Source organism: Geotrypetes seraphini, chromosome 6 (genome assembly GCF_902459505.1).
Source record: "Geotrypetes seraphini chromosome 6, aGeoSer1.1, whole genome shotgun sequence".
NCBI classification, from domain to species: domain Eukaryota; kingdom Metazoa; phylum Chordata; class Amphibia; order Gymnophiona; family Dermophiidae; genus Geotrypetes; species Geotrypetes seraphini.
This window is the reverse complement of record NC_047089.1, coordinates 40,115,582-40,141,784: the sequence shown is the minus strand read 5'-3', so window position 1 is coordinate 40,141,784 and position 26,203 is coordinate 40,115,582. Positions and strand designations below refer to the sequence as shown.

At 43.1% G+C, this 26,203-nt stretch overlaps 1 protein-coding gene across 6 annotated transcripts in view; it reads right to left on the bottom strand.

Annotated features, from left to right (window-relative positions):
- Positions 1-26,203, bottom strand: part of RNF17 (ring finger protein 17) — a 510,797-nt gene that overhangs the window by 274,361 nt on the left and 210,233 nt on the right. For all 6 annotated transcript variants that reach the window (XM_033948471.1, XM_033948470.1, XM_033948472.1 and 3 more), the window contains one exon: positions 6,595-6,753. In XM_033948471.1, coding sequence (XP_033804362.1) covers positions 6,595-6,753 — 159 coding nt within the window. The remainder of the gene's footprint in view (positions 1-6,594; positions 6,754-26,203) is intronic.

Genomic DNA, 26,203 nt, shown 5'->3' with positions numbered 1-26,203 from the left:
GTTCCATGTGTCCACCACCCTCTAAGTGAAAAAGAACTTCCTAGCATTTGTTTTAAACCTGTCCTTTTTCAATTTCTCCGAGTGCCCCCTTGTACTTGTGGCTCCCCACAGCCTGAAGAATCTGTCCCTGTCCACCTTTTCTATGCCCTTCATGATTTTGAAGGTTTCTATCATGTCTCCTCTAAGTCTCCGTTTTTCCAGGGAGAATAGCCCCAGCATTTCCAATCTGTCAGCGTATGAGAAGTTTTCCATACCCTTTATCAGTTTTGTTGCTCTTCTCTGGACTCCCTCGAGTACCGCCATGTCCTTTTTGAGGTATGGCGACCAGTACTGGACACAGTATTCCAGATGTGGGCGCACCATTGCCCGATACAGCAGCAAAATGACTTCCTTCGTCCTGGTTGTGATACCCTTTTTGATGATACCCAACATTCTGTTCACTTTCCTAGAGGCTGTCACATCCTGTGCTGATGCTTTCAGTGTTGTGTCCACCATCACCCCCAGGTCTCTTTCAAGGTTGCTCACCCCCAGCAATGATCCCCCCATTTTATAGTTGAACATCGGGTTCTTTTTCCCTACATGCATGACTTTGCATTTCTCAGTTTTAAAACTCATTTGCCATTTCCTTGCCCAGTCTTCCAATCTCGTTAAGTCCCTTTGCAGGTCTTCACAGTCTTCCTTGGTTCTAACCTTGCTGTAGAGTTTGGTGTCGTCCGCAAATTTAATAACCTCACAGTTCGTCCCTGTCTCCAAGTCATTTATAAATATATTGAACAGGAGTGGTCCCAGAACCGACCCCTGTGGGACTCCACTCGTGACCCATCGCCATTCTGAGTAATGGCCCTTTACTCCAACCCTTTGTTTCCTGCCTGCCAGCCAGTGTTTGATCCATCGGTGGATATCCCCTTGTACCCCATGGTTCCACAGCTTCTTTAGCAGCCGTTCGTGGGGTACCTTGTCGAAGGCTTTTTTGGAAGTCCAGGTAAATGATGTCTATGGATTCCCCTTTATCCATCTGGCTGTTTATTCCCTCAAAGAAGTATAGCAAGTTCGTGAGGTATGACCTTCCCTTGCAGAAGCCGTGCTGGCCTGCCTTCAGCTGCCCATTGATTTCTATGTGATCGCAGATGGTGTCCTTGATCAGTGCTTCCATCATCTTTCCCGGGACCGAGGTCAAACTCACCGGCCTGTAGTTTCCCGGGTCACCCCTTGATCCCTTATTGAAGATGGGTGTGACATTTGCTATTTTCCAGTCCTCTGGGATCTCCCCTGTTTCTAAGGAAAGGTTACATATTTGGCGAAATGTTTCTGCTATTTCGTTTCTCAGCTCTTTTAGTACCCTTGGGTGGATGCCGTCCGGACCTGGTGATTTGTCGCTCTTTAGTCTATCTATCTGACGGAGGACATCCTCCCGGCTTATCTCTAGCTTGGCCAGCTTCCCATTCCGGTCTCCATGTAAGATCTCCTCGGGTTCTGGAATATTGGATGTGTCCTCTCTCGTGAAGACATACGAGAAGAACTTGTTTAACCTGTCAGCTATCTCTGTTTCCTCTTTCACCACTCCCTTCCTGTCTTCATCATCCAAGGGTCCCACTTCCTCCCTGACCGGTTGTTTCCCCTTCACATACTTGAAGAATGGTTTGAAGTTTCCTGCTTTCTCTGCCAGTCTCTCCTCATATTCTCTTTTTGCTTTCCTTATCACTCGGTGACATTCCTTTTGGTGCCTTTTGTGTTCATCCTGGTTGCCCTTGGTTTGGTCCTTTTTCCATATTCTGAACGATGCTTTCTTGTCGCTTATCGCCTTTTTCACTGCATTTGTGATCCACACCGGGTTTTTTGTTCGGTTCTTTTTGCTCCCTTTCCTAAACCTGGGGACGTACAAGTTCTGTGCTTTGTGCACCGTGTTCTTGAGTAGGGACCAAGCTTTTTCTATGGTCGCCATCTTCCCTGAGTTGCTGCTGAGTTTCTTTCCCACCATTTTCCTCATGGCCTCATAGTTCCCTTTTTTGTAATTGAGTGCTGTCGTTGTGGTTCTCCTCACTTTTGGTGTTCCTATTTCTAGCTTGCACTGGATCATGTTGTGATCGCTGTTTCCTAGTGGCGCTAGTACTACCACCTCCTTTGCGGGTCCCCCTAGCCCATTAAGGATTAGGTCAAGAGTGGCTTCTCCTCTTGTTGGTTCCATGACCAACTGTTCCATGAAACAGTCCCTTATAGCCTCCAGGAATTTTGTTTCCCTTGTGCAGTTTGAGTGTCCGATACTCCATTCTATGCCAGGGTAGTTGAAATCCCCCATCACCATCACACTACCGCTTTTGCATACCTGCCTTAACTCAGCCTCCAGGTCCTGGTCGTTTGCTTCCGGTTGTCCTGATGGGCGATAGTACAGTCCCAATTTTATATCTGCTCCATTTCTTCCTGGTAGCTTAACCCATAGTGATTCCAAGTTGTCCGCCCCTATTGCTGTTTCCATCCTGGTTGAAGGAATGGAGTCCTTTATGTATAGCGCTATTCCTCCACCCTTCTTGTATGTCCTGTCTCTCCTGTAAAGTTTGTACCCTGGTATGACCACATCCCATTTGTTGTCCTCGGACCACCATGTTTCAGTGACTCCAATTATGTCTATGTCCTTCTTTCTGGCTATAACTTCTAACTCCCCCATTTTGGCTCTTAGGCTCCTAGCATTAGTGTATAGGCAATTTAAGTTCTTCCTTGTTGATTTTCCTCATGCTTTGGTGTTTCTGCTTACCCCCTCATGGGCTGTCTGTCCCCGTGCCTCTCTTTGTTTATCCTCCTCATGTGGTGTGCCTATTTCATCCTCATCTCTCTCCTGTGGTGTGTCTATCTCGTCCTCAGTCTGCTTCCCCATTTTTGGATGTCCTTCCGGCTGTTTCCTCCATTTCCTGCTCTTTGGTTTCAATTGTTCCCTGGGCCTCTGCTTTGCATCCTTGGATATGTTATCAAAAAAAGTCCACTCAGTCTCGATCCCTCTATCGCCTTTTCCTGGTCCAGTATCCTTGTTAGATACACTAGTCCGATGTGTCGATGTCAGATCGACTATCGGCTTTCCCCTTTTCCTCAGTTTAAAGGGGTTCCCTGATTGGCAAAATCTAAAAAATTATTAGTCTGCAGATCCTTTCCTTCCAGACAGATTCGTTAGGACATCAGGCTGCCAGGTGGTATAAATTAATATCCGAGTTCTTGAATAAAAAACCAAAAAATGGTCGCGACATTTGGAGCACTGAGATAAAGCAGTATATTTCTGCATCTCGATGGCCACGAATTTGGAATTGGAGGATGAAATGTACAGTGTCAGCATCTATGAGACAAATATGTTTTTTTCTGTTACATAGATCTTTTTGGACCCCTATTCGATTGCACAAGTTAGATAGTTCTAAATCTAATAGATGCTGGCACTGTCATCTAGACATTGGGACACTGGATCATCTGTTCTATTGTCCTTTGATATTTAACTTTTGAAGGTCAATATGGGGTAGAATTAATAACATTTTGGAATCATCAATTCCACTAACATATGAGGGGGTCATTTGTGAAACATTATTACATGTTAAGCCCCCTATGGCTCAATATAAAGGCCGTCTTTTCCTTATAATGACTGGGATAGCCATCCAGATGATAACCCGAATCTGGAAGGACTATGATCGTTTAAATTTTCCTTTCTGGTGGGCAAATCTTTGCTCCAGTTATAGATTTGAAATGATGAACGCTGATAGTTTGGGGCATGGTAATATATTTAAATTGGTATGGGGCTCATTGACATCTTATGTTACCTCATTATAATAGGTTTTTGATTATAAGTCAGTTTTTGTCTATTTTGGTACATATCTAGGAAGAGTGGGAGGGTTATTTCTGTCATAATTTGATCTTTAAATATTTACACGTGGGTGGGTGGGAGGATGAAAGGTTATGGCTAATAGGGTAAGGTTATTGGGGAAATCTATGTTTCTGTGTTTTATTAAGTTATCATTAGGTGGGTGGGTAGGGGAGAAATTAGTTGGTTATGTATATTTGAAAGTTAAATGTGTTTATATTGACTTATTATATATGGTATATTAATGTATTGCACTATTGAAGATTGTAAAATCAATAAAGATTTTTTTTTTTAATCGATTTTAAAAGACTACCTCAATTTTAGTTACTAGGTTGTCAGTCTGTTACTCATTGTGCCATGCGGTGTGGAAGCTACAAACTGCTTACAGGGAAAACTTCTGCCTCAACTAGTCTGGAATCCAGAATGATTGCCTTCTGACTGCCTCCTGGGCCCAATAAACCAGCTGGAGACGTCAACCCCTACTGGATCACAAGCATGCAAATGAGGGACTGGATCACCATCCACCCTAAATTTAAAAAAAATACTCATCTCTCCAAAATTGACTGCACTATTTCCCTATCTCCAGCCTTCAATTCTATGATAATCTTATCCTTTATATCACAGTTCTTCAACCGCCGGTATGCGGACCGGTGTCGGTCCACAGAAAATTTCTGCCGGTCCGCACAGGGCCGGCGAGATCCAGTCGGCAGTTAAATTTCCTGCTGACTGCGGTTCCTCCCGACTAATGTTCCTCCCAGCCTCAGGCGATCAAGACAGGCTGCCAACGTCGGGGCTTTCCCTCTCTGAGTCTCGCCTGTTAGGAAACAGGAAGTTGAAACAAAATAGGCGGGACTCAGAGAGTGAAGGTACCGATGTGGCAGCCTGTCTTGATTGCGGCCCCTGCCGAATTGCTGAAGAGGGCCGCGGGGAAGTCGCGAGTAGAATGGAGAGAGCTGCAGATACAGGTGCAGGTGGAGGGAGAGGGTCAGCGTGTGCGAGCAAGATCCTGGGGAGCCTTCACAGTGACTTCCTCCCCTCCCACCAGCTCTCCTACTTGCCAGGGCAGTGATTTACCGGCAACTTCCTGCAGGCAGGTACTGAGAGCTGCTGGAAGGGGAGGAAGCCACTGTAGGAGGCTGGGAAGCTGCTGGATAAAGGGAGAGCTGTTACTGGACTTGGAGAGAATTAGAAGGAGAGATGCTGCTGGGAGGGGAGGAGGGAAAGGGATGGGAAGAGAGTTAATGTTGGATAGAGGGAGGAGGGAAGGGAGAAGGAGAGATGCTGCTGGAAGGGGAGGAGGGAAAGGGATGGGAAGAGAATTAATGTTGGATAGAGGGAAGAGGGAAGGGAGAAGAAGGAGAGATGCTGCTGGGAGAGGAGGAGAGAAAGGGATGGGAAGAGAGTTAATGTTGGATAGAGGGAGGAGGGAAGGGAGAAAAAAAAGGAAGGAAACAGCTGGCAGGGAAATTACAGGAGGGGAAGGAGGTCAGGGTGGAATGGAGAGATCAGATGAGGGAAGGGGAGAGAGAGGAATGAGAAAGTAGAGAGACATTGATGCTGGAAAGGGGGTCAGCAGAGAAATGAGAGAGGGATAAAGATGCTAGATCTGGTGTAGGAGAGATAAAAATGAAGAAGGCAGTGAAGCTGGAATGAATGATGTAAAAAGGAGAGAGGAGGAACAGGCTGGATGGACAGGGAAGAGGGGCATAGAAAGAAGTCAGATACATATGGAAGGGGGAGAGGGCAGACATTGGATGGAACGGGCAGATGCTGGAAGGAAAAGAGTGAAAAGAAGATGAAAGCAGAAACCAGAGACAACAAAAGGTAGAAAAAAATAATTGTATTTCTATTTTGTCATTAGAATATATCAGATTTGAAATATATATCCTGCTATAGACATAACTGGGGACTGAAGTATTCTGTTAGCATGATATTTCTATGTAGCATTCTATAATAACTTGGCTTGTTCAGTTTTCTTGATAGTAGAGGGGATATATGTGAAGGGGAGGAGAGACAGGGGTTTTGTTGGTCCGTGCTCTGTATATTTGTATTTATAAAATCACAATTGTTCAGAATATTGTTTCTTTTTATACTTTAATAAAATACGTTCAATATAAAATCATAATTGCGGCTTGTGCAGATGGGATCAGATGGTTTGCGGGGACCGAGCTCGCGGAGATGGGGCGTAAACGGGGTTTTTAAATTTTAGTCCTATTAGTTTGCCGGTCCACAAAATAATTATTTTATTTCTGCCGGTCCATGGGTGTAAAAAGGTTGAAGAACACTGCTTTATATGACCATCCGAACCGTCTGTTCACTTCAGCAGAGTCTATTATCCCTTCACCACGGCAGATTACCTATAACTACACTAGGAATAGTATCTTCTCAGTAATAGGACTTTATGGATTGCCCTCCTCAATAAACTAAGACTTGAAACCTCCGTGAACTGTTTTAAATTATCCTTGAAAACATTCATCTTCAAAGTCGCCTTGATTAAGTTAATCGCCATCTTATTACTAGGCCTGCATTGGAGAGACCACTCTATACATCCACAAAGCCTTCCCCCTCTTTCTTCTTTAATCTTTTTTATTAAATTATTGTAGTTTCTCTTTCTTTACTTTCTCCAGCTCTCCTCACTCCTCTCCTCTACAAATATTTAATTATAAATTGTAAACCACATTGTTGCCACATGAATTTGCAACATATCAAAGCCTAACAAAAACATGAAACCATAAGATAAGGCAAATTTGAGAAGTCATTACCTAGAGTCAAAATCGAAGAAGAATTTAAAATTGTACTCTGCTTGCAGAAGTAGTCAAGTTCATTTCCCAGCATCATTAATGTCTTTTTCTGTGAATACCTCTGAATGTAGAAATTGCATGGATTTATCACATGGGAGACAAATACTAGCTCCTGAGCACCTGTTCAAAAAAATTTAAGAGCATTTAATTTACAAACTTTTACATAAACATGAATTATAAGTTGCATGAAATCAATATCCTCAAATTTGTCCAAAATATTTAGTGACAAATTTAATGTACAACACAAAGGGGTCCTTTTACAAAGCCGTGCTAGGGCCTTAACACGCGGAATAGCGCGCGCTAAATTGCCACTTGCACTAGCCGCTACTGCCTCCTTTTGAGCATGTGATAGGTTTTGGACTAGCGCGTGCTAATCCAGTGCGTACGTTAAAAACACTAGCGCACCTTTGTAAAAGGAGCCCAAAGTGTCATCCATCAGTATTTCAAAATGTCCAGGCCCAAAATTCATAACCAGAAATGCAGGTCAAAGCCCTTGGCCAGCTCCTCTTATGAACAAAATTAATGCTTTTTTATGGGGGGGGGGGGGGTTAAACGTTACAGCTGGATTACATTAGACATTCCTGGCAGAATTCTGTACAACTGCGCAATGCAGAGTTTCTGTAGAATTGCACAGTTGCGTAGAATTTACCTTTTTTTACACAGAATATACTTCCTCAGTGACGTCCCTTCCTAAGACATTGTGCATCAGTGGGTCGAGGCAGTGGCAGCAATCCCCACACAGCGCCTGCCACTAATCTGAAATGTCTCCTCTGTCACAAAATGTCTTCCGGGTTAAAGGTATGCAGGTATTGCAGCCGTTGTCATGAATGAAGCAATGCCTTAGTATATGCAGCGATGATAGTTGGTTTCTTGGCTCTAAAGAGAGGAGCAATAACTGCATCAGAATAGTTTTTCTGAACAAGAGCTCAAGAGCCATGTCATAAGACCAAAGCATTCCGGATTCTCCAGGGGAAACTGACCTTGAGACAAGAGATCTGTATGCACTGGAAGCTTCAGAACCTTTACATTTTGTAAGAGCACCAGGACCCCCATACCCATACCCATACCACAGCTGACACAGCCAATCTGGAGCCACTAGGATTACTCATACAGAAAGATTTGCTATCCGACGGATGACCCATCGTATAATGGGCCACACAGGAAACATACAGCAAACCTTGTGTTAGATGAAGTTAGACCAGGGCTCTAAGCTGTCACTTCTTGGTTCAACTCTTCTCCTGAAAAATCAAGCCACTTTCTTATTGTCCATCGCCTTGGAAGTCGATCAGATGCTCACGTCGCACTATGCAGTCAAATGTCCTCTGGGACAGTGACCACATCCCTCCCCCCCCCCCCCCAATATCTAAAATCTTCCTGCTGAGGTAGCTGGACCACTCTCTCCTATTTTGGATTAGACCCTAAACTGCCAATCATCTAAGTAGGGATGTACTTGAATTCCCTGTTTTCGGAGATGGGCCGCCACCCCAACATTACCTTGGTGAAATTGTGACACCACTGCCAGCCCGAATGGAACAGAGAACTGGAATTGACACCCTAGCACATGAAATCTCAAAAATCACCTGTGAGCTGAACAAATAGGAATATGGGAGGTAAGCTTCCATCAAATCCAAAGATGCCAGAAACTCAATGCCATAATGACTGGCTGAACAGTCTCCATATGGAAGAACGGCATCTTCAAGGCCGCATTGATCGACTTCAGATCCAGGATCGGTCTCCAGTTTTCTGAATCTTTTTTGAACACTTTGAAAGAATATCTGCCCAAGCCCAATTCTGTGGGCAAAATGGGTTCTATGGCTCAAATGGATAGCCATTGCTCAGACTCTTTCCACTCTTTCTGGCCATCTGGTCGATGAAACCACAAAACTATCCACCAAGGGGTAGCTGAATTTGAGCTGGTATCCATCTCGGATTATGTCCAGTACCCAGCAGTCCAAACTGATATATGTCCAAGCCTCCCAAAACTCCGTTACCCTTCCTTCTATTTGAGGGAGTTTGGCTACAGTCCTGGCGTCATTGGGACTTCTTAAGAGTCTGTGGCAGAGCGTAATCCGAAGGACTGGATATGTCTAGAGTTACTGTACCTTTGTCTGAAACCCTACGCTGATCTCAGGGTAAAAAATCCTCCAGAGTATTGATGAAAGCACCTGGAGACATGAAAATTATTCCAAGTAAACCATCCGTAAGTGTCTTAAGGCAACAATCAGGCACATCCAAATTTTTCAATATCTGCCCTTAAACGGGGAGTATGCTCAAGTTGTCTTTAGAGGTCGAACCACCCATTGTCTGATCCAAAGCATTCCATGAGCAGAGATGGAATAAGCAGTGACTTTGCTCAAGACTCTGATATGTCATACAGTACCATCCACCAGTGTCAATCCCTGCCTTGACTAGTTGTGAGCACCCTTTGTCATCCATACGACGGACTCTGGTATGATAGGCAAGTACTACAAGAGAGGCCACCTTAAAACCCAAGGCTAAGACTTCAAACTGACATTTGAGAACTATATCCAATCTATGGACCTGCACATCTTTCAAGACTACACTCCCCTCACTAGGGAGGGAAGTCTGCTTAGTAACCTGAGCAACTAGCAAGTCCACCTTAGACTGGACAAATAATTGCTCCATAATTAGGGCAGTAAGATCAATATGCAACAGAAAAATAAATGAAGTCTGCACCTGGGAAGCACCCATTGACATTTAGAGATTTGGATAATTTGTCCACTAGCTTATACAATTTTTTTTAATATCCATTTGTTCTTGCCCATGGCAGCCTCACAGTTACTACAGCAGGTCACCCCTATGATTCGCCATATAGCACCAATCAAGACCAAGACGTGGGATGAAGTAGCAGTCCTAATCCAAATAACAGATCTCAGGGAAGGGGCTTTAGACACCTGAAACAATCAGAGTCTTAGGACCCTCCCAGTGCATTCCAGGATGCACAGAGAAGGCCCGCCATTTTGAAGAGGTGGGCCTGCTGGCAGGAGGGAGTGCACATCCCTCCTGCTTGTCTTCAGTATAAGTTATGGAGAGAGTTGGTGCCAGTATGGGGAGGGAGGGGTGGGCTCGGAGGAATGGTTTTTTTTAATAGGCACAGGTCTTGTGTGTTATGTTGTGCCTACAGAACAGCTGCACCCATTAAAAAAAATAAAAAAGACAGCTGATCTGGGATTCCCTTGCAAGCTCCAAAGCAGGAGACAGCACGGGAAGTCTCAATTCAAAGCCTGAAACCAACACTCCCCCATCTGCTGGCACTCAGCTGATAGCGACTGGGCATGCAGAAAGAGGAGCTGTTGTCTAGCAATTGCTCTTCTGAGCAGGCGCCAGGCACAGTTCCCTATCCTCTTTTACTGGCTCCACAGATAGTATGCATATAATTTGCATGCTATTGTGCTGATCATCACCAGAAAAAGAAAAACCACTCCCACCATGGTATTTTTTACCATGGTGTCAGAGCTTAGTGCATCCTGCCTCGAGCCAGAATGCCTCCTAATCCAGTTAGGAGGAAAAGAACTAGTGTGGCTACTTGTGGTCTACAGAACTCCTCAACTCCACATCTGTGCAACAACTTGTAGATTTGGAGACAGAGGTAATGCTGAGCTTTCAAGGATAGTGATCATGGAAGACACAACCTACACATTGAAACAAACACCAACACTGCTGTTTTCCTCAATATGAGGTGATCAAATCTTCAAGCTTGGGGTCTTGCAAAGGGATCGACATCTGAATATAAGGGTTGGTGTAGAGATCTTTTCTAATTAAAATGTTCTATAAAAGAGAAGGAAATCAAGATGGTGTACTAGACAGATGCAATGACTCAGGCTCCGGAGACAAAAACTTTTTCCTTCATTAATTATTTCTCAACTTACTTCTAAGATGGGCAAAAGAAAAGGGAAAATGAGGACTTTCCCTCCAGAGTCCTCTATGTTCCCTGCCTTATCCATCAAAAAGTTTGTGGTCCAGTCAATGCTTCCTCCTGAAACCAGTGCTGGCAGTGTCACTCTCAACCCAGAGGAGAAACTTCTGCCCTCAGATCCAGGCATGGGGAAGCTCCGAGTCATTGATGGGGCCGTGTAAGGCAGGTAGCCTAGTGGCTAGAGAAACATCGAGCAGAGGGGATGACAGGAGTTTGCAGGGAGTTGTTGGGGAAAATAACGCCATCACCAGAGAATGTTCGGATCCTTCTCCTGGACAGCTGGAGCTTCCGGGAGAATTGGTTAGACAATTATCACCGGATTCCTCGGAAGAGGAAATGAAGAATCAACAGAAGGACAGTGAGCCCTCTCTCTCCCCTATAGTTAAACCTACCCATGTTATACTAGAATCTAATTTGGGATGCAGTTACCCGATTGGAAAAAGTTTTCCTTGGAAATAAAGTTTTAGTGGACATTTCCTTACAAGATTATAAAACGCGCCTGGTCACCCAGGAGGCAAAGAATTTTAAAATGGAAAGAAAAGTTGAGGAAATGCAACAAGACCTAAAAATGTTTAAATCTAACTCCTTAGTATTTGAACAAGGCTATGTGGGACTTAAAAGAACAAAGTGGAAAAGCTAGAGATCTACACACAGAGACTAAACCTCCCCATTTGGTGAACTTTCCTCAGGTAAAAAAAAAAAAGGATAGCCCCTATAGAAACATTTAAGAAATATCTAATAGAGAATTTAGGGGTAACTAAGAAAGCACTTCCTCCTGTTTCCCAAACATATTTTTTGCCTGGGAAGAAGCGAGTCTATGTTCTTTCTATTACATAAAAAAGACACTAGACTCCATTGAAAGTTTCTAAGCTCTCAACTGATTTATTGCCTAAGTGCTGGTCATGTACCTCTCAGGAGGGTACACTAATGCACATGATTTATGACTGCCCACACCTCTCTGTTTACTGGAGTAAAGTTTATTTCCATTTTCTATTAATAAACATAGCTACAATAATACTTTACCCTAAAACAAAAAGAAATAAAACAATTAGAAATTTTTTTCTACCTTTGTTGTCTGGTTTCTGCTTGCCTCATCTTCTCATCATTCTCTTCCTTCCATTCACTGTCTACCCCCTCTCTGCCTCTTCCATATGGCATCTGCTGTCTTTCTATGCCTTTTCCAGAAACTGTCTGTCTCTCCCTTCCATCTCTCCCTCCCTTGCCCATTGAAGTGGCATCTCTCTCCTCTCCTTCCCTCTCCCACACCCCTATGGTCTGGCACTGGGATAGCGATTGGGATTTGTATACCGTCATTTTGTAGTTATACAACCACACTCAAAGCGGTTTACATACAAGCACTTCAGGCATTTTTCCCTATCTGTCCTGGTAGGCTCACAATCTTTCTAATGGCATTTCACTCGCTTCTCTCCCTTCCCCCCACTTCCATCACCATCTGCCCCCTTTCTTTTCCTCCAACCCAATTCCATCCAGCATCCTTCACCCTTATGTCTCTCTCCTCTTTCCTTTCCCCTCCACTTCCATCAACATCTGCCCCTTTCTTTCCCTCCAACCCAATTCCATCCATCCAGTATCTTCCCCCTCTTATGTCTCTCTCCCCTTTCCATTCTACCCCACTTCCATCAGCATCTGCCGACTTTCTTTCCCGCCAACCCAATTCCATCCAGTATCCTTCCCCCTTATGTCTCTCTCCTTTCTCTGCACACCAATTGAATCAGCTTCTGCCCCCTTTCTCTCCCCACCAACCCAATTCCATCCAGTATCCTTCCCTTTATGTCTTGCTCCTTTCCCTGCACACCAATTGCATCAGCATCTGCCCCTTTTCTCTCCCTCCACCACACTTCATACCACCCTGCCCCCCTTTCTCTCCCTTCCCCCTTATGTCTCTCTCCTTTCCCTGCACACCAATTGCATCAGCATCTGCCCCTTTTCTCTCCTTCCAACACCCTTCCATACCACTCTGCCCCCTTTCTCTCCCTCCACCACCCTTATATGCTCTTTTCTCTCTCCCTCCAAACTAACCAATGCCGTGAAGAAAGGTCCTGCGATGACTTCAGCTTCCAGCTCTGCTCAGGGAAGAAGTAAGTGACGTCAGAGGGGAGTGGACCAGCAAACACAGGGAATTGCTGTAAGGTCCCACGATAACTGCATCTGCCGGTCCATCCCCCTCCGTCACTTACTTTTTCCCTAAGCAGAGCCGACAGATGCAATCATCATGGGACCTTACGGCAACTCCCCATGTCTGCTGGTCCACCCCCCTCTGACGTCACATTCCGGACATGTTGCCATCGATGCAGGGGGCCCGGCATTGTCTATCTCCTGGCATTGCCGATCTTTTCCCGGGGGGGGGGGGCAGTGCTCCGCCCACGTTGCCGAAAGAAAAACCTCCAAAAATCTGATGCCTCTTAAGTTTCTTCAGCGTGCCTCCCTGACAACTTCGGGCACATGTGCCTACTGGACCTACCCATTAATCCAGCCCTGAGGATAAGTTGTTTCTTGGTGGAAAGGTATGGATATTTCCTGATGTCTGTGTAGATACACAGGAGAAAAAGGAGGCAATTTTTATTGCTTTGTCCTCAGGTATTATCCCTAGGTGCCCATTTCTTTTTACGTTTTCCTTGTAAATGCTTAATTCTTTTTGACTCTAATAGATACCTATTCTATGACCCGAAACAACTCAAAGCTCTTCTTGAGAATAAACGGCCAATTCAATCCCAAGTGCGGACAGGAGGAGCAAAAACAGAATAAAAGGACTCCAGTCTAGGTACCTGATTTAGTTTTAAGTCATTGTTTCTTTTCCTTTTATGAATAATGCCTCTTTTCCTTAAGATTTCCTCTTTATTTATAGGGGGCTTAAAGGAAATTCAATTGTTTGAAATTATGATACAGAATCTCTGTTAAATTTTACTTTTATGATTTGTATTCTAAATTGAATTTTGTTTCCTAATGCAGAGTAAATGCTACTACATTTGAAATGATAATAAAAATATAAAGTAGAAAAAAAAAATTCTATAAAGGGCTACCTCTAACAGATGGGACCCAATCACAGTTTGGAAGGAAATTCAATATGTGAGAAATCTATTTAGTTTCCTGAATCTTTCCGACGTTATATGTATGATCAGATAACTGCAATATTTGCAATTTTTTTAGATTTCAAATTTATCATTTCTTTATTTAAGATGTTTCAGCTATGAGTATCATTAGATCAAGTGAACATTTGTTTAATATAGCACACCGTTGTTGATGTTACTCATCAATTTTGCTTTGATACGAAATTGCATTATATGCAGCTTACTGTGTTTTACTATGATCAAATGACATTGCAGTAAATACAGTGCCAACTGAGTTTGCCTTTTTTAAATGTAAAATTAGCTGATTTTTACTTATTTCTATAGCGCTAACAGACGCACACAGTGCTGTATATTAAACACATGAGAAAGTTCCTGCTTGAAAAAAAGGATAAATCTATACACACTGCTAAAGTAGGGAATTACAGAGGGATTGATAAGGCAGATAGGGTAGGCAGTGTTCTCCCCAGAAATTTTTTCCAGCCGGGTGGCATGAAAAAGTAATCGGGTGGGGCGGGATGGGGAAATTTGGTGGTGGGGAAAATTAACCCCCTCTTTTACTAAGGTGCGCCAACATTTTTAGCAAACGCAAATCCCGCGCTACACGGGAAAACTAATGCCAGGTCAATGTTGGCATTAGCGTCTAGCACACGTGGTAATTCTGCGCGCGCTAAGCACACGCTAAAACCATTTTTGCAACTTAGCAAAAGGAGCCCTAAATGTGTAATATTTTTATTAGTTAATTATTATTATTTTCCAATGCTCAATATGACTTCCTTTTTTAAGGTTTGACACTTGTGCCAGAATATTTTTACTAAATTTAAGAAGCATCCAATGCTAGAAGGGAATAATTAGATATTTGCCCTCTTTCAAATGGTATAGAGCAGGGGTGCCCACACTTTTTTGACTTGCGAGCTACTTTTAAAATGACCATGTCAAAATGATCTACCAACAATAAAATTTTTAAAAAAACAGAACGCACACTGTACGCATAGAATTGTTAATTATCATTCCTATTCCGGGGTTTTTTCAAAGAGGTCAAAGCAGATGACTCTATGCACTGTCACCTCAGTAACAACCATACAAAAATAGACAAATACCCAACCCCTCCCTTTTCACTAAACCACAATAGCAGTTTTTAGCGCAGGAAGCTGCGCTGAATGCCTAGCGCTGCTCTCGACGCTCATAGGCTCCCTGCGCTAAAAACCACTATTGCGGTTTAGTAAAAGGGAACCATATTGTAAAATATAGACAGCAGATATAAATTCAGACACATTTTGATCACTAAATTTAAAATAAAATCATTTTTCCTACCTTGTCTGGTGATTTCACGAGTCTCTGGTTGCACTTTCTTCTTCTGACTGTGCATCCAATCTTTCTTTCAGCCTGTATGCTTCCTCTCCTCCACACCTCATTCCCTCCCCCAACTTTTTCTTCCTCTCTCCCTGACCTTTCTTTCTCTCTTCATGCCCCTTTCTTTTTTTCTGTTTCTCTTCTTTCCTTCTGTCTCCCTGCCTGCCCTCTTTCTTTCTTTCTCCCTGCCCTTCCCCAAGCCACTGCCACTGCCATCGGGGAACAGGACCCAAAACGCCACCAATGGATAACAGGCCCCAAAGTCGACGCCGCCGACGCCCCATGCTCTCCCTGCTTTGGGCCAACCAGCTTTCCTCTCCCCGAAGTCAATTCTGCCGTCGGAGAGGAAGTTCCGCCCAGCCAGTCAGCGATTGGCTGGTCTGAACTTCTTCTCCGACGGCAGAATTGACGTTGGGGGAGAGGAAGACTGATCGGCCCGATAGATCGCCAAGGCAAAGTGAGTCCTGGGTGATCGACTCACTTTGCCTTGGCGAGCTACTGGTCGATTGCGATCGACCTAATGGGCACCCCTGGTATAGAGGTTTAAAAAAGGGAAAGGCGTTAATGAAGTCATTAGGGTCAATCTAGCCATTTATTTCTGCATGAATTTAAACAACTAAAAAAAAGATAAATATAGCTCATCCAGTCATACAAGAATGGCTCTACAGCAGAAGTGTCCGCACTTTTTGTGCTTGCGAGCTACTTTTAAAATGACCAAGTCAAAACGATTTACCAACAATAAAATTTTTAAACACACAAAGCACACTGTACGCAGAAAAAATGTTAATCATCATTTATATTCCACACATTTTCAAAGAGGTCAAGGCAGATGACTTTATGCAATGTCACCTCAGGAACAACTATACAAAAATAGACAAATATACCTTCCTCCCCTTTTACTAAACCACAATAGCGGTTTTTAGCGCAGGGAGATGCGCTGAATGCCCTGTGCTGCTCTCGATGCTCATAGGCTCCCTGCGCTAAAAACCGCTATTGCGGTTTAGTAAAAGGGGGCCATAGTACAAAATATAGACAGCAGATATAAATTCTCAAAATGGACACATTTTGATCACTAAATTGAAAATAAAATCATTTTTCCTACCTTTCTCTGGTGATTTCATGAGTCTTTGGTTGGCTCAGAACTACCTCTTGTGAGTCTGGCACTTGTACGCGTCTGGCCTGGGGAGTCAGGAAGAAAAAGATTGCAAAGGCAACGCAATCGACTCACATTGTCTTTGCGATCTATTGGTCGATCGCGATCGACCATTTGGGCACCCCTGCTGTTATGGTATCATGTCCTGACCTGAGGAAAGGGGTTTAGTCCCAAAAAAACTGCCTTATTTTAATTTCCTATTTATAAACTTTAATTAATACAGTTACAATACTACTTGATCCTACGTAAAGCAACAACAAAAAAATTTTTTTACTACCTTTTGTCATTTCTGCTTTAATCATCTTCTCTTCACTCTCTTCTTTCTATTCAGCATTTGTCCTCGCTTCCTTCCATGCAACATCTATCCTCTCTTTGTCCCTTCCACCCAGCCTCTGCCCTCTCTCTCTACCCCTTCCATCTACTGTCCACCCTCTCTGCCCCTTGCATCCACTGTCCACCCTCTCTGCCCTTTCCATCCAGTGTCCGCCCTTTCTCTGTTCTATATGGCATCTTCCCTCTTTCTATGTCCCTTCAATAAACTGTATATCCTGTGCTCTCTCTCTCCTTTGTACATGATTCATTTCAGCTTCACCCCCTCCCCTATGCTCTGGCATCTCTCTCTTCTCCTTTCCTTCCTTCCCACTCCACCCCATGGTCTGGCATCTCTATCTCCTTCCTTTCTTTCCCCCCATGCCCTGGCATCTCCCTCCTCCCCCCTCCCCCCATATGCGCTGACATCTCCCCCCCCTCCATGGTCTAGTAGCTCCTTTCCTATCCCTCCCTCTCATAGTCTTGGTGTCTCTTGCCTCTACTCTCCCTTCCCTGGTCTTCCTTCTCCCCTCTCTCCCCTCAATTGGGTGCTGCTGCAGCACTTCTCTTCCCCTTCCCCCTCCCCAATTGGGTGTTGCTGCAGCACTTTTCTTCCCCTCCCCAATTGGGTGCAGCAGCAGCAGCTTTTCTCTTCCCCCTCCCCCCAAAAAAATTGGGTGCAGCAGCAACATTTCTCTTCCCTTCTCCTCAAAATGGGTGCAGCAGCAGAATATTTCTCTTCCCCCCCTCCCCTATTCGGTGCAGCAGCATTTTTCTTCCCATCCCTCCCAGCTCACAAACCCGTCGGTAGAGTCGCTAGGGAAGTTGTAAGCTTCCCTCCATTGCTCCTTCCCTCATAGATCAGTGATGGAGGGAGGCTTACAACTTGCTACTTTTCCTTGCTTCGGGCCTTCCTCGTTGCCAGGTCCTGCCTACTTTCTGTTTCCGCGAAGGCAGGACCCGGCAGCGAGGAAGGCCCGAAGCAAGTAAAAGCAGTAAATTGTAAGCTTCCCTCCGGGGCTCTACCGTGTGCATGCCGACTTCCCTTCTCTTCCCTCCGAAACCGGAAGTTGCGTCCCGTGGTGGGGGAGGGGGAGGGAAGAGAAAGGAAGCCAGCATGCATACGAAAGAGCCCCAGAGGGAAGCTTACAACTTGCTGCTTTTACTTGCTTCAGGCCTTCCTCGCTGCCAGGTCCTGCCTTCGCGGAAACAGAAAGTAAGCAGGACCCAGCAACGAGGAAGGCCTGAAGCAAGTAAAAGCATGCTGGCAAAAAAAAAAAAAAAAGAAAAAGGCAGGCGTCAAACAATATTTTCGGCAGAGAGTCAGCCCGGGAAGGGCAGCAGAAGGATTCGCCGGTGCGCCCAGCTAAAAGGCCCTGGGGAGAACGCTGGGTAGGGGACTATAGAAGGAATAACAAACAGATAAAGGTGCTTTACAAGTGGGGTTAGAGTTAGGACTTAAAAGCAGCTTAATAAAAAGTGAGATTTTAACATGGATTTGAATACTGCCAGAGACGGAGCCTGACATACTGAGTGAGGCAGTTTGTTCAAGGCAAATGGAGCAACAAAGTACAAGGGACGAGTCGGGAGTTGGCAGTAGTGAAGGGTGCAGTCAAGAGAGACTTACCCAATGGAGCTCCCAGGGAGGAGTATAGGGCGAGAAAAGAGATACTGAGGAGCTACAGAATGAATATACATGTAGGTCAATAAGAGGAGTTTGACCTGTATGTTGAAGCAGACTTGGAGAGGGATAATGTGAGCATGAAGACACTTGCAAATATGAGGAGTGCAGAATTCTGAACACACTGAAGTGGAGAGAGATGGTTTAGCAGAAGATCTGTGAGAAGCAAGTTGTAGTAGTCTAGGCGCGAGGTGTGGATGAGGGGTTTTAGTGTGCTCACAGGAAAGGTCGGATTTTAGCGAATATGTAGAGAAAGAAACAGGTTTTGGCTATCTGTTGGATATGTGAAGAGAAGGAGAGACAAGTCAAAGAAGACAGGTTGCGAGCTGACAAGGCAGGGAGGAAGAGAGCGTTATTCACAGAAATAGAGAACACATGAAGAAGGGAGGTGGGTTTAGGAGGATAAGGAGGTCAATCTTAGCCATGTTTAATTTTAGATGGCAGTGAGATAGCCATGTCAGACAGGCAGGCTGAGACTTGGGCCTGAGTTCTGTGAATCATCAGCATAGTGGCGATACATAGGAGGAGATTAGAGCAGCAAGGGAAAAAGTATAGATGGCGAATAGAAAAGGTCCCAAGACAGAGCCCGAGGTACACCAACTGATAGCGGAATGGTGGCGAAAGATCCACAAGAGCAAACGCTAAAAGTGTGATGGAAAAGATAATGAGAAAAACATGAGATAACAGAGCCCTGAAACCCAAGCAAGGAGAGAGTATCACTGAGTAGACACTGATCTACAGTTTCAAAACCCACAGACAGATCAAGGAGGATGAGGATGGAGTAGAGGCCTTTGGAGTGTTATCCTGGGCATGTGAGCTTGATCCGCCCCTTCTGACATTAAATCCAACGCTGAGCATTTTAAAAACCCCAGCGCCTTTGCATGACGACTTTGTGGAACAAACTGACAGAACGTTGTGGGTTTTACTCATCAAAATAAGCTCAAGATATATAATTTTACTTGTTCTTAGTTCGTATAGAAGAGGTTTTATAGAATCAATGATCAAAATGTATTTTATGATAAGTTTTATATTTTATCTTCTCTCTGGAAGACTTTGGGAGGTTAGCTCCTTTTCCCCAGAACGAGTACCTATAGACCCTTCATTTAGAAAACTTAACACTGAGATTTCCTTTTCCTCCAGAAGGGAGGGCTTAGTTAGGGATAGGCTTGGCCCGTTCCCGATAAAAGTAATAGAAATTAACTCAAGGCCATTTAGAACTAAATTGAGAAAAGATAGGGTTTTAAAATCTATAAATATACAGAATCCTGAGCCATCAAATTTTTCCTCCATGACATGTATTTGAACTCCAGATCTGTGCAAAACAAGGCCCCGCTTATAACAGATCTGATTGCAACTAAGAAATTAGGCTGTTTCTTTATTATTATTAAGATAGAAAGAAAGGAGGAGGCCTTACCATCATTTTACAAGATAGTGAAATTAAAATCAAAGACTCCGAAGTTACAACTTATTTAGAAATACTGACATGTAAGCTAAGTAGAGATGATTTATTGGACTCACTATTATGTACCTTATTTTATATTCCTCCAAGTTGGGTTAAAGAAAAGGAGGATATTTTTGAATATGTGATATTTAATTCTTCATCTGCCTCTCCATCTCTTATTGGGAGATATTAATTTACATTTGGAGGATAATGAAAATAGTGACTCTAATGAAAGATCTGAAATCCTTTCTTCTGTCAATGGATTATAATTTACCAGCTCCCTCTCAAACACAAGAAAAAGTACACCATTTAGATTTAGTAACCTTTTTGTCCAATAGAGATCGAATTTCTAGAATCTCATTGATGCAGGGTCAATGGAGCCCTATAAATTTGGTCTGATCATTTTATATATTCCTTCTTGTTACTATGGGAGCAATTATCAGTAGTGCTGCCCGATTAAGGAAAAAAAATTTTGATTCAATTTCACCCTGTTGAAATCAATTTTGATTTGATTCACTTTCAATGACACAGCTTTTTTAAGTTTAAACATTTTATTTAACCAAGAAAATATCATGTTAAAAATAGGAACATCCAAGCTATAACTGTAAAATTAGTTAGAAACAGATTCACAGCTTCCCCAAAGCTTCCCCAGCCCCCCTGCTCAAATCTCAGCTTCCTCAGCCCGATGCTCAGCTTCCCCAGCCCCCCTGCCCAATTTTCAGCTTCTCCAGCCCGATCTCTACTTGCCCAGTCCTCCTGCCCGATTCTCAAACTTACACTGTGGAATCATGGGGAGGAGAGGAGAAATGCTTTTGTGGCATGAAGGAGAGAGCCGGCGTACAGTCGTGGCAGAGGAAAAGCATGAACGCTGTGAACAGGTCTCAGGGCCGACTTGAATCGGTGAGTTAGATTTTTTGCCAAACCAAATCGATTTGAATCGATTCACCCAAAGTGAATCAGTGAATCAATTTGAATCTAATTGGACAACACTAATTGTCAGTTAAAAGACCACCTCTCATTAGAAAAGATATTCAATCTAGAGGTATAATAAAATCTACAGATTTTGGGAACATTATGAACAGGTTGAGAAATCATCAGTTATTAGCAAATTCAACTTGCACTGGGAAAGCTCATGCAATAACATATCAGATAGAATTTCCCCTGTACTTAATATTTATAAAATGTTTACATAAAGCAAACAAATGGTTCAATCAAGAATTACAAGAGACCAAACGTCTTATAAGATGATTAGAACGTAAATGGATTAAAACTAGGAATCAAAGTGACTGCAACAATTGGAGACAAAATGTTCATCTATATTAAAAAAAGCCTACTACTCAGCTAAAATTGGGTCTCCAATAATTAACACTATAAAATTGTTCAATTTAGAATCTAATATATTAAATCTCTTTCTCAACTTAAACAATCAGCACATATTCAACTTCCAACATCGAAAGTTAATAACTTAAGAGCATCAAACAAAAAAGAATTTCACAGAAACTCAATTGTTACCATCTTTAACTAATACAACTCATGCAGAACTGATTTGGAAAGAATTTGAAGAACCAAATTGGGACCTTTTTACAAAATTATATAGCAGATATGGAAAGACATTCACCCATCTAGTACACTGCCCTTCAGAAATTATGAAAACTGCTCCAATGGATTTCAATATTGATCTGTTCGATTGGTTGTCTTATCTACTGGAAGAAGGTATTTTTCCTATAGCTGGGGGTCATATTTTAATCACACCCATGGTTAAGATCAAAAAGATTCTCTTTCGTCAGTTAACAATTATAGACCCATAGCGTCAATCCCTTTCTTGATAAAATTTTGGAGGGTCTGGTTCACTCCCTGTTGTTAAACTATCTGGAATCACTTAATCTCTCTTGCATGATTCTCAGTCCGGCTTTCAACCAGTGTATAGCACAGAAACCGTCTTAGCTTCGATCTTAGACTCTTTGAATAAACTGTTAAGTAAGGGTTCCAATGCTCTGATTTTGCAGTTTGATTTAAGTTGCACTTTTGATTTAGTGGATCATGATAAACTTTTGGAATGCTTGGCAGCAATTGGAATAGAAGGCAAGTTGGTTTGAAGGGTTTCTATCCTCCCTTTCTTATCAAGTTAAATTTAATAACTCTCAGGAAAATGGAAAAGCGCAAGAAGCGCTCTGCAGGGCTCTCCACTCTCTCTCTTACTGTTTAATATGTATCTGTCTTCTCTAGGTTCAAAGTTGACTTCTTTGGGGTTAAATTTATTCATCTATTCTGATGATATCCCTATCATCTTGCTAGTTTCTCAATCTATTTTACACATCAAACATATGGTAGAGAAGATATTTAGGACTATTGAAGAATGGATGTTAGAATTTAAATTAAAACTAAACTCAGAAAAACAAAAAAAAATTTTCAGTAAAAACTAAATTTTTCATTGCATCTATTAAGATTTTAGACCAAAATTTGACAATGAGAAATCATGTAGAGGCTTTGGTCCAGAATGTCTTTTATATCTTATGGAAGCTATGTAGCATTAGATCTAATTTTGATTTTTGGCTTGAGGAAGTATGATCATGTAGGTCCCTTTTACAGAGAACTGCATTGATTGCCCATTGAGGCCTGCATTAAATTTAAGTTTGGGTGTTTTTGTTATAAAGTTCTTTTTGGTATGACTTCCAATTATCTTCTCGATTCATTCTCCATTGTTGGATCCAAACATCAGCGATGTACTCATGGCTTGTTCAGTTTTCCATCAACTAAAGGATGTTGGAATAAAAAATTTCATCACCGTTTGCTCGCCTACCAAGCGGCTCTCTGCTACTTTGTTCGAGTCTTATTATGATTTTAGAAAGCAATTAAAAACTTTTCCATTTAATATCTAACTAATCTGATCCTTTTGTATGGTATTTTAAATTTATGTAAACCACATTGAACTTTTTGGTTATGCGGTATAGAAATGAATTATTATTAGATTAGTAATGATGCTATTTGGAAAATGGAAAAATTATGTTCTTACCTGTTAATTTTCTTTCCCTTAAGACGCAGCAGATGAATCCAGAGACCAATGGGATAGCACACATCTACCAGCAGGCGGAGATAGAGAAACTGATTAACAGGTGGTCCCATTGGCTGGCACTCCTCCTGTATCTCCAGTATAGCTCTTTGCCCAAGCATCCGTAACCATCAATAGGCATAGCATGGAAAAAAAATTTCTTTCCCATAACAAATCTCAAAAGGCAATAATACAGAATACAACCCTCAATAACAAACTTCGAAAGTTGCAAAAGAAAAAACCGACAGACAATATCCAGAAAGGGTGGGGCTCTGGATTCATCTGCTGCGTCTAAGGGAAAGAAAATTAACAGGTAAGAACATAATTTTTCCTTCCCTAGCAACAGCAGCAGATGAATCCAGAGACCAATGGGATGTAGCAAAGCAATCCTCAATCTGGGTGGGAAGCAAATGCCGCCTCCACAACAACTGACACACTAAATGCATCTACCGCATGCGCCCCCACATCTAACCAGAAATGATGAGAGAAAGCACTCTCGGAAGACCAAGTAGCCACGAGACAAAACTCCTCCAAGAAAAAAACCTCTGGACCAAGTCCAAGAAGCAGCCATCACTCTGATGGAATGGTCATGAAGTTCTTTCGCCAACCGCTTCCCTGCCATCAAGCAAGCGTAAAGAATGTCCTCCTGGACACATCGAGCAATGGAGGCTTTGGACGCCGCCATATTTTGAGGTGTCCCTTGAAGAATACAAAAAGGTGATCTAAACAACTAAAAGTCAGTAGACACCTTGCTCGCGGAGAACGCTATACACTTTCAAAAAAATGCAGTGAATAAAAGCACGTCTCCCCATTTTTCCTCCCAGGAAGAAGGAAGGAAAAGTGAGCGTGTCATAAAAGAAAGGATAACTCCTTTGAGGGTAAGGTGTGATCTAAACCTCCCCTGGATGTCTTCTATACAAGAAATGCTTATAAAGTAAATTCTTCAGGCCCTCGGAGGTGCCACCAGGAGCTCAATAGACTTTCATGGCAACTGGCTTTATGCCCCCTATCGTCATCGGGTCACTGGTCTTTTCTAATGTAGATGTGCGTGGCTCATAAATTTTTATTTTAATAAATATTTTAAATAGTTATAAATAACTGCTTAACTTAGCTTGGGTGGTTTAGCCAAGAGGGACGAAATACGCCAACATGTTTCACCCTGTTTAGGTTTCCTCAGGGCACAATCCCTACGACAAAAAAACTAACTTTAATACTTAATGTTGGATAAAATTGCATAACTCCAACTACATAGACTAATATCAACTGCTCACCTCAAAACTATGTTGCTCTTCATGACGTGGCCACCCGGAATATAATCTAAGATGGCCGCGGCGCGTACTGTTGCTCATTAAATATTCTGCAGCCCAGCTGAGACTGACGTCATCGGGCCAACCCGGACGTGCGGGAATAACCGCAGTCCCGGTAAAGCACCGCGCTGGGGAATCTAATATGAAGCTATAAACACTCCTAGAATGATTTACAAAAAAATTTTTTAGTTGAAATATAGATGCATGGGGATAGTGAGGCCTCACCAGAGGGATTGCCATTCGAGTTCCAAATTCAACCCGTGAGGTACTACTGTATTCAGTTGGTAAATTCACCTCTGTTCAAGAAAATTTAACTTCTCTTCCAAATTACCCTCTGCATCCTGGCCATCAATGGTGTCTATAATACGCCACCTAATTTGGTCGGTGGTGTGATTCTTAGCCAACCAATGTGGCACTAAGGGTGCTGTTAAAGTCTCTGTGGAAATCCGGGACTTATGTTCGTTTAACCTGAGATGGATCGGCTGTTTGGTACGTCCCACATAAACCGGGGGACATGGGCAAACAATTATATACACCACCCAACTGGATTTACAAGTGGTATACTGTCTAGCTCGGATGGTACGTCCAGTCTGGGGGTCTTGCCAAATACTGCCTTCCAAAGTTTTGTCACACCACTGACAGTGTGAGCATTTGGCATGGGCTGCCAGGTCTATAATAGGTAGTGCTTTGCGTTTTAACAACTGCCCTATCGTGGTGCCCTTGGTATACGATATAAGGGGGAATTCTTCTAAACCCCTGAGGGGCCTAAGGATCGGCCAGTGAGATCTAATAGAACTTACTACCTGCCTGGCCGCATCCGAAAACGCACACATACCAATCTAGTGGCTTCAGAATCCTGAGTCCTATTTCTAGGGGTGTCCTGAAGCAGCAGTTCTCGATTGGCATAACGTGCCCGTAGGTATGTCTTGTGAATGGCCTTTTCAGGATAACCTCATGCCCGGAATCTATGGGAAATATCTGCTGCCACCTTCTGAAAATGGATCAAATCAGAGCATACCCTCCTGGCCCTCAAAAATTGGCTAACCGGGAGGCTATACTTGAGCTTATAAGGATGGAAGCTTGAGAAATGTAATAAGGTGTTCCTGACTACTGATTTTCTATACAGGGTAGTGGAAAAAGAATCGCCTTCCCTAAGAATGAGAATATCCAAAAATTTGATGCTTGTTAAACTATATGTTACTGTAAATTGGAGGTTCAGATCAATAGTGTTAATCCAATCCACATACTAAGAACATAAGAAATGCCTCCGCTGGGTCAGACCCGAGGTCCATCGCGCCCAGCAGTCCGCTCACACGGCGGCCCAACAGGTTCAGGACCTGTGCAGTAAATTTCTATCTATACCCCTCTATCCCCTTTTCCAGCAGGAATTTGTCCAAACCTTTCTTAAACCCCAGTACTGTACTCTGCCCTATAACTTCCTCTGGAATTGTATTCCAGGTGTCCACCACTCGTTGTGTAAAGAAGAATTTCCTAGCATTAGTTTTGAATTTGCCTCCTTTCAATTTTTATTCTCTGAAAGTTTGAAGAATCTGTCCCTCTCTACTCTCTCTATGCCCTTCATGATCTTGTAAGTCTCTATCATATCCCCTCTTAATCTTCTCTTTTCTAGGGAAAAGAGTCCCAGTTTTTCCAATCTCTCAGCATATGAAAGGCTTTCCATCCCCTTAATCAGTCGTGTTGCTCTCCTCTGAACTCTCTCGAGCAATGCCATATCCTTCTTAAGGTACGGTGACCAATAATGGACGCAGTACTCAAGATGTGGGCGCACCATTGCCCGATACAGCGGCAGGATAACTTCTTTCGTTCTGGTTGTAATACCTTTCTTGATTATACCTAGCATTCTATTTGCTCTCTTAGCGGCAGCTGCGCACTGTGCTGTCGGCTTCATTGTCATGTCTACCATCACTCCCAAGTCCCTTTCTTGGGCACTCTCATTCAAAAACTTCCCTCCCATCGCATAATTATACCTCGAGTTTTTGCTTCCCACATGCAATACTTTACACTTCCCAACATTGAATTTCATCTGCCATCTCTCTGCCCATTCCCCTAGTTTGTCCAAGTCTCTTTGCAATTCTTCGCAGTCCTCCTTTGTCCGAGCTCTACTAAATAGTTTGGTGTCGTCCGCAAATTTTATTATCTCACACTTCGTCCCTGTTTCTAGATCATTTATGAATATGTTAAAAAGCAGTGGCCCGAGCACCGAGTCCTGCGGAACACCACTCGTGACCTTTCT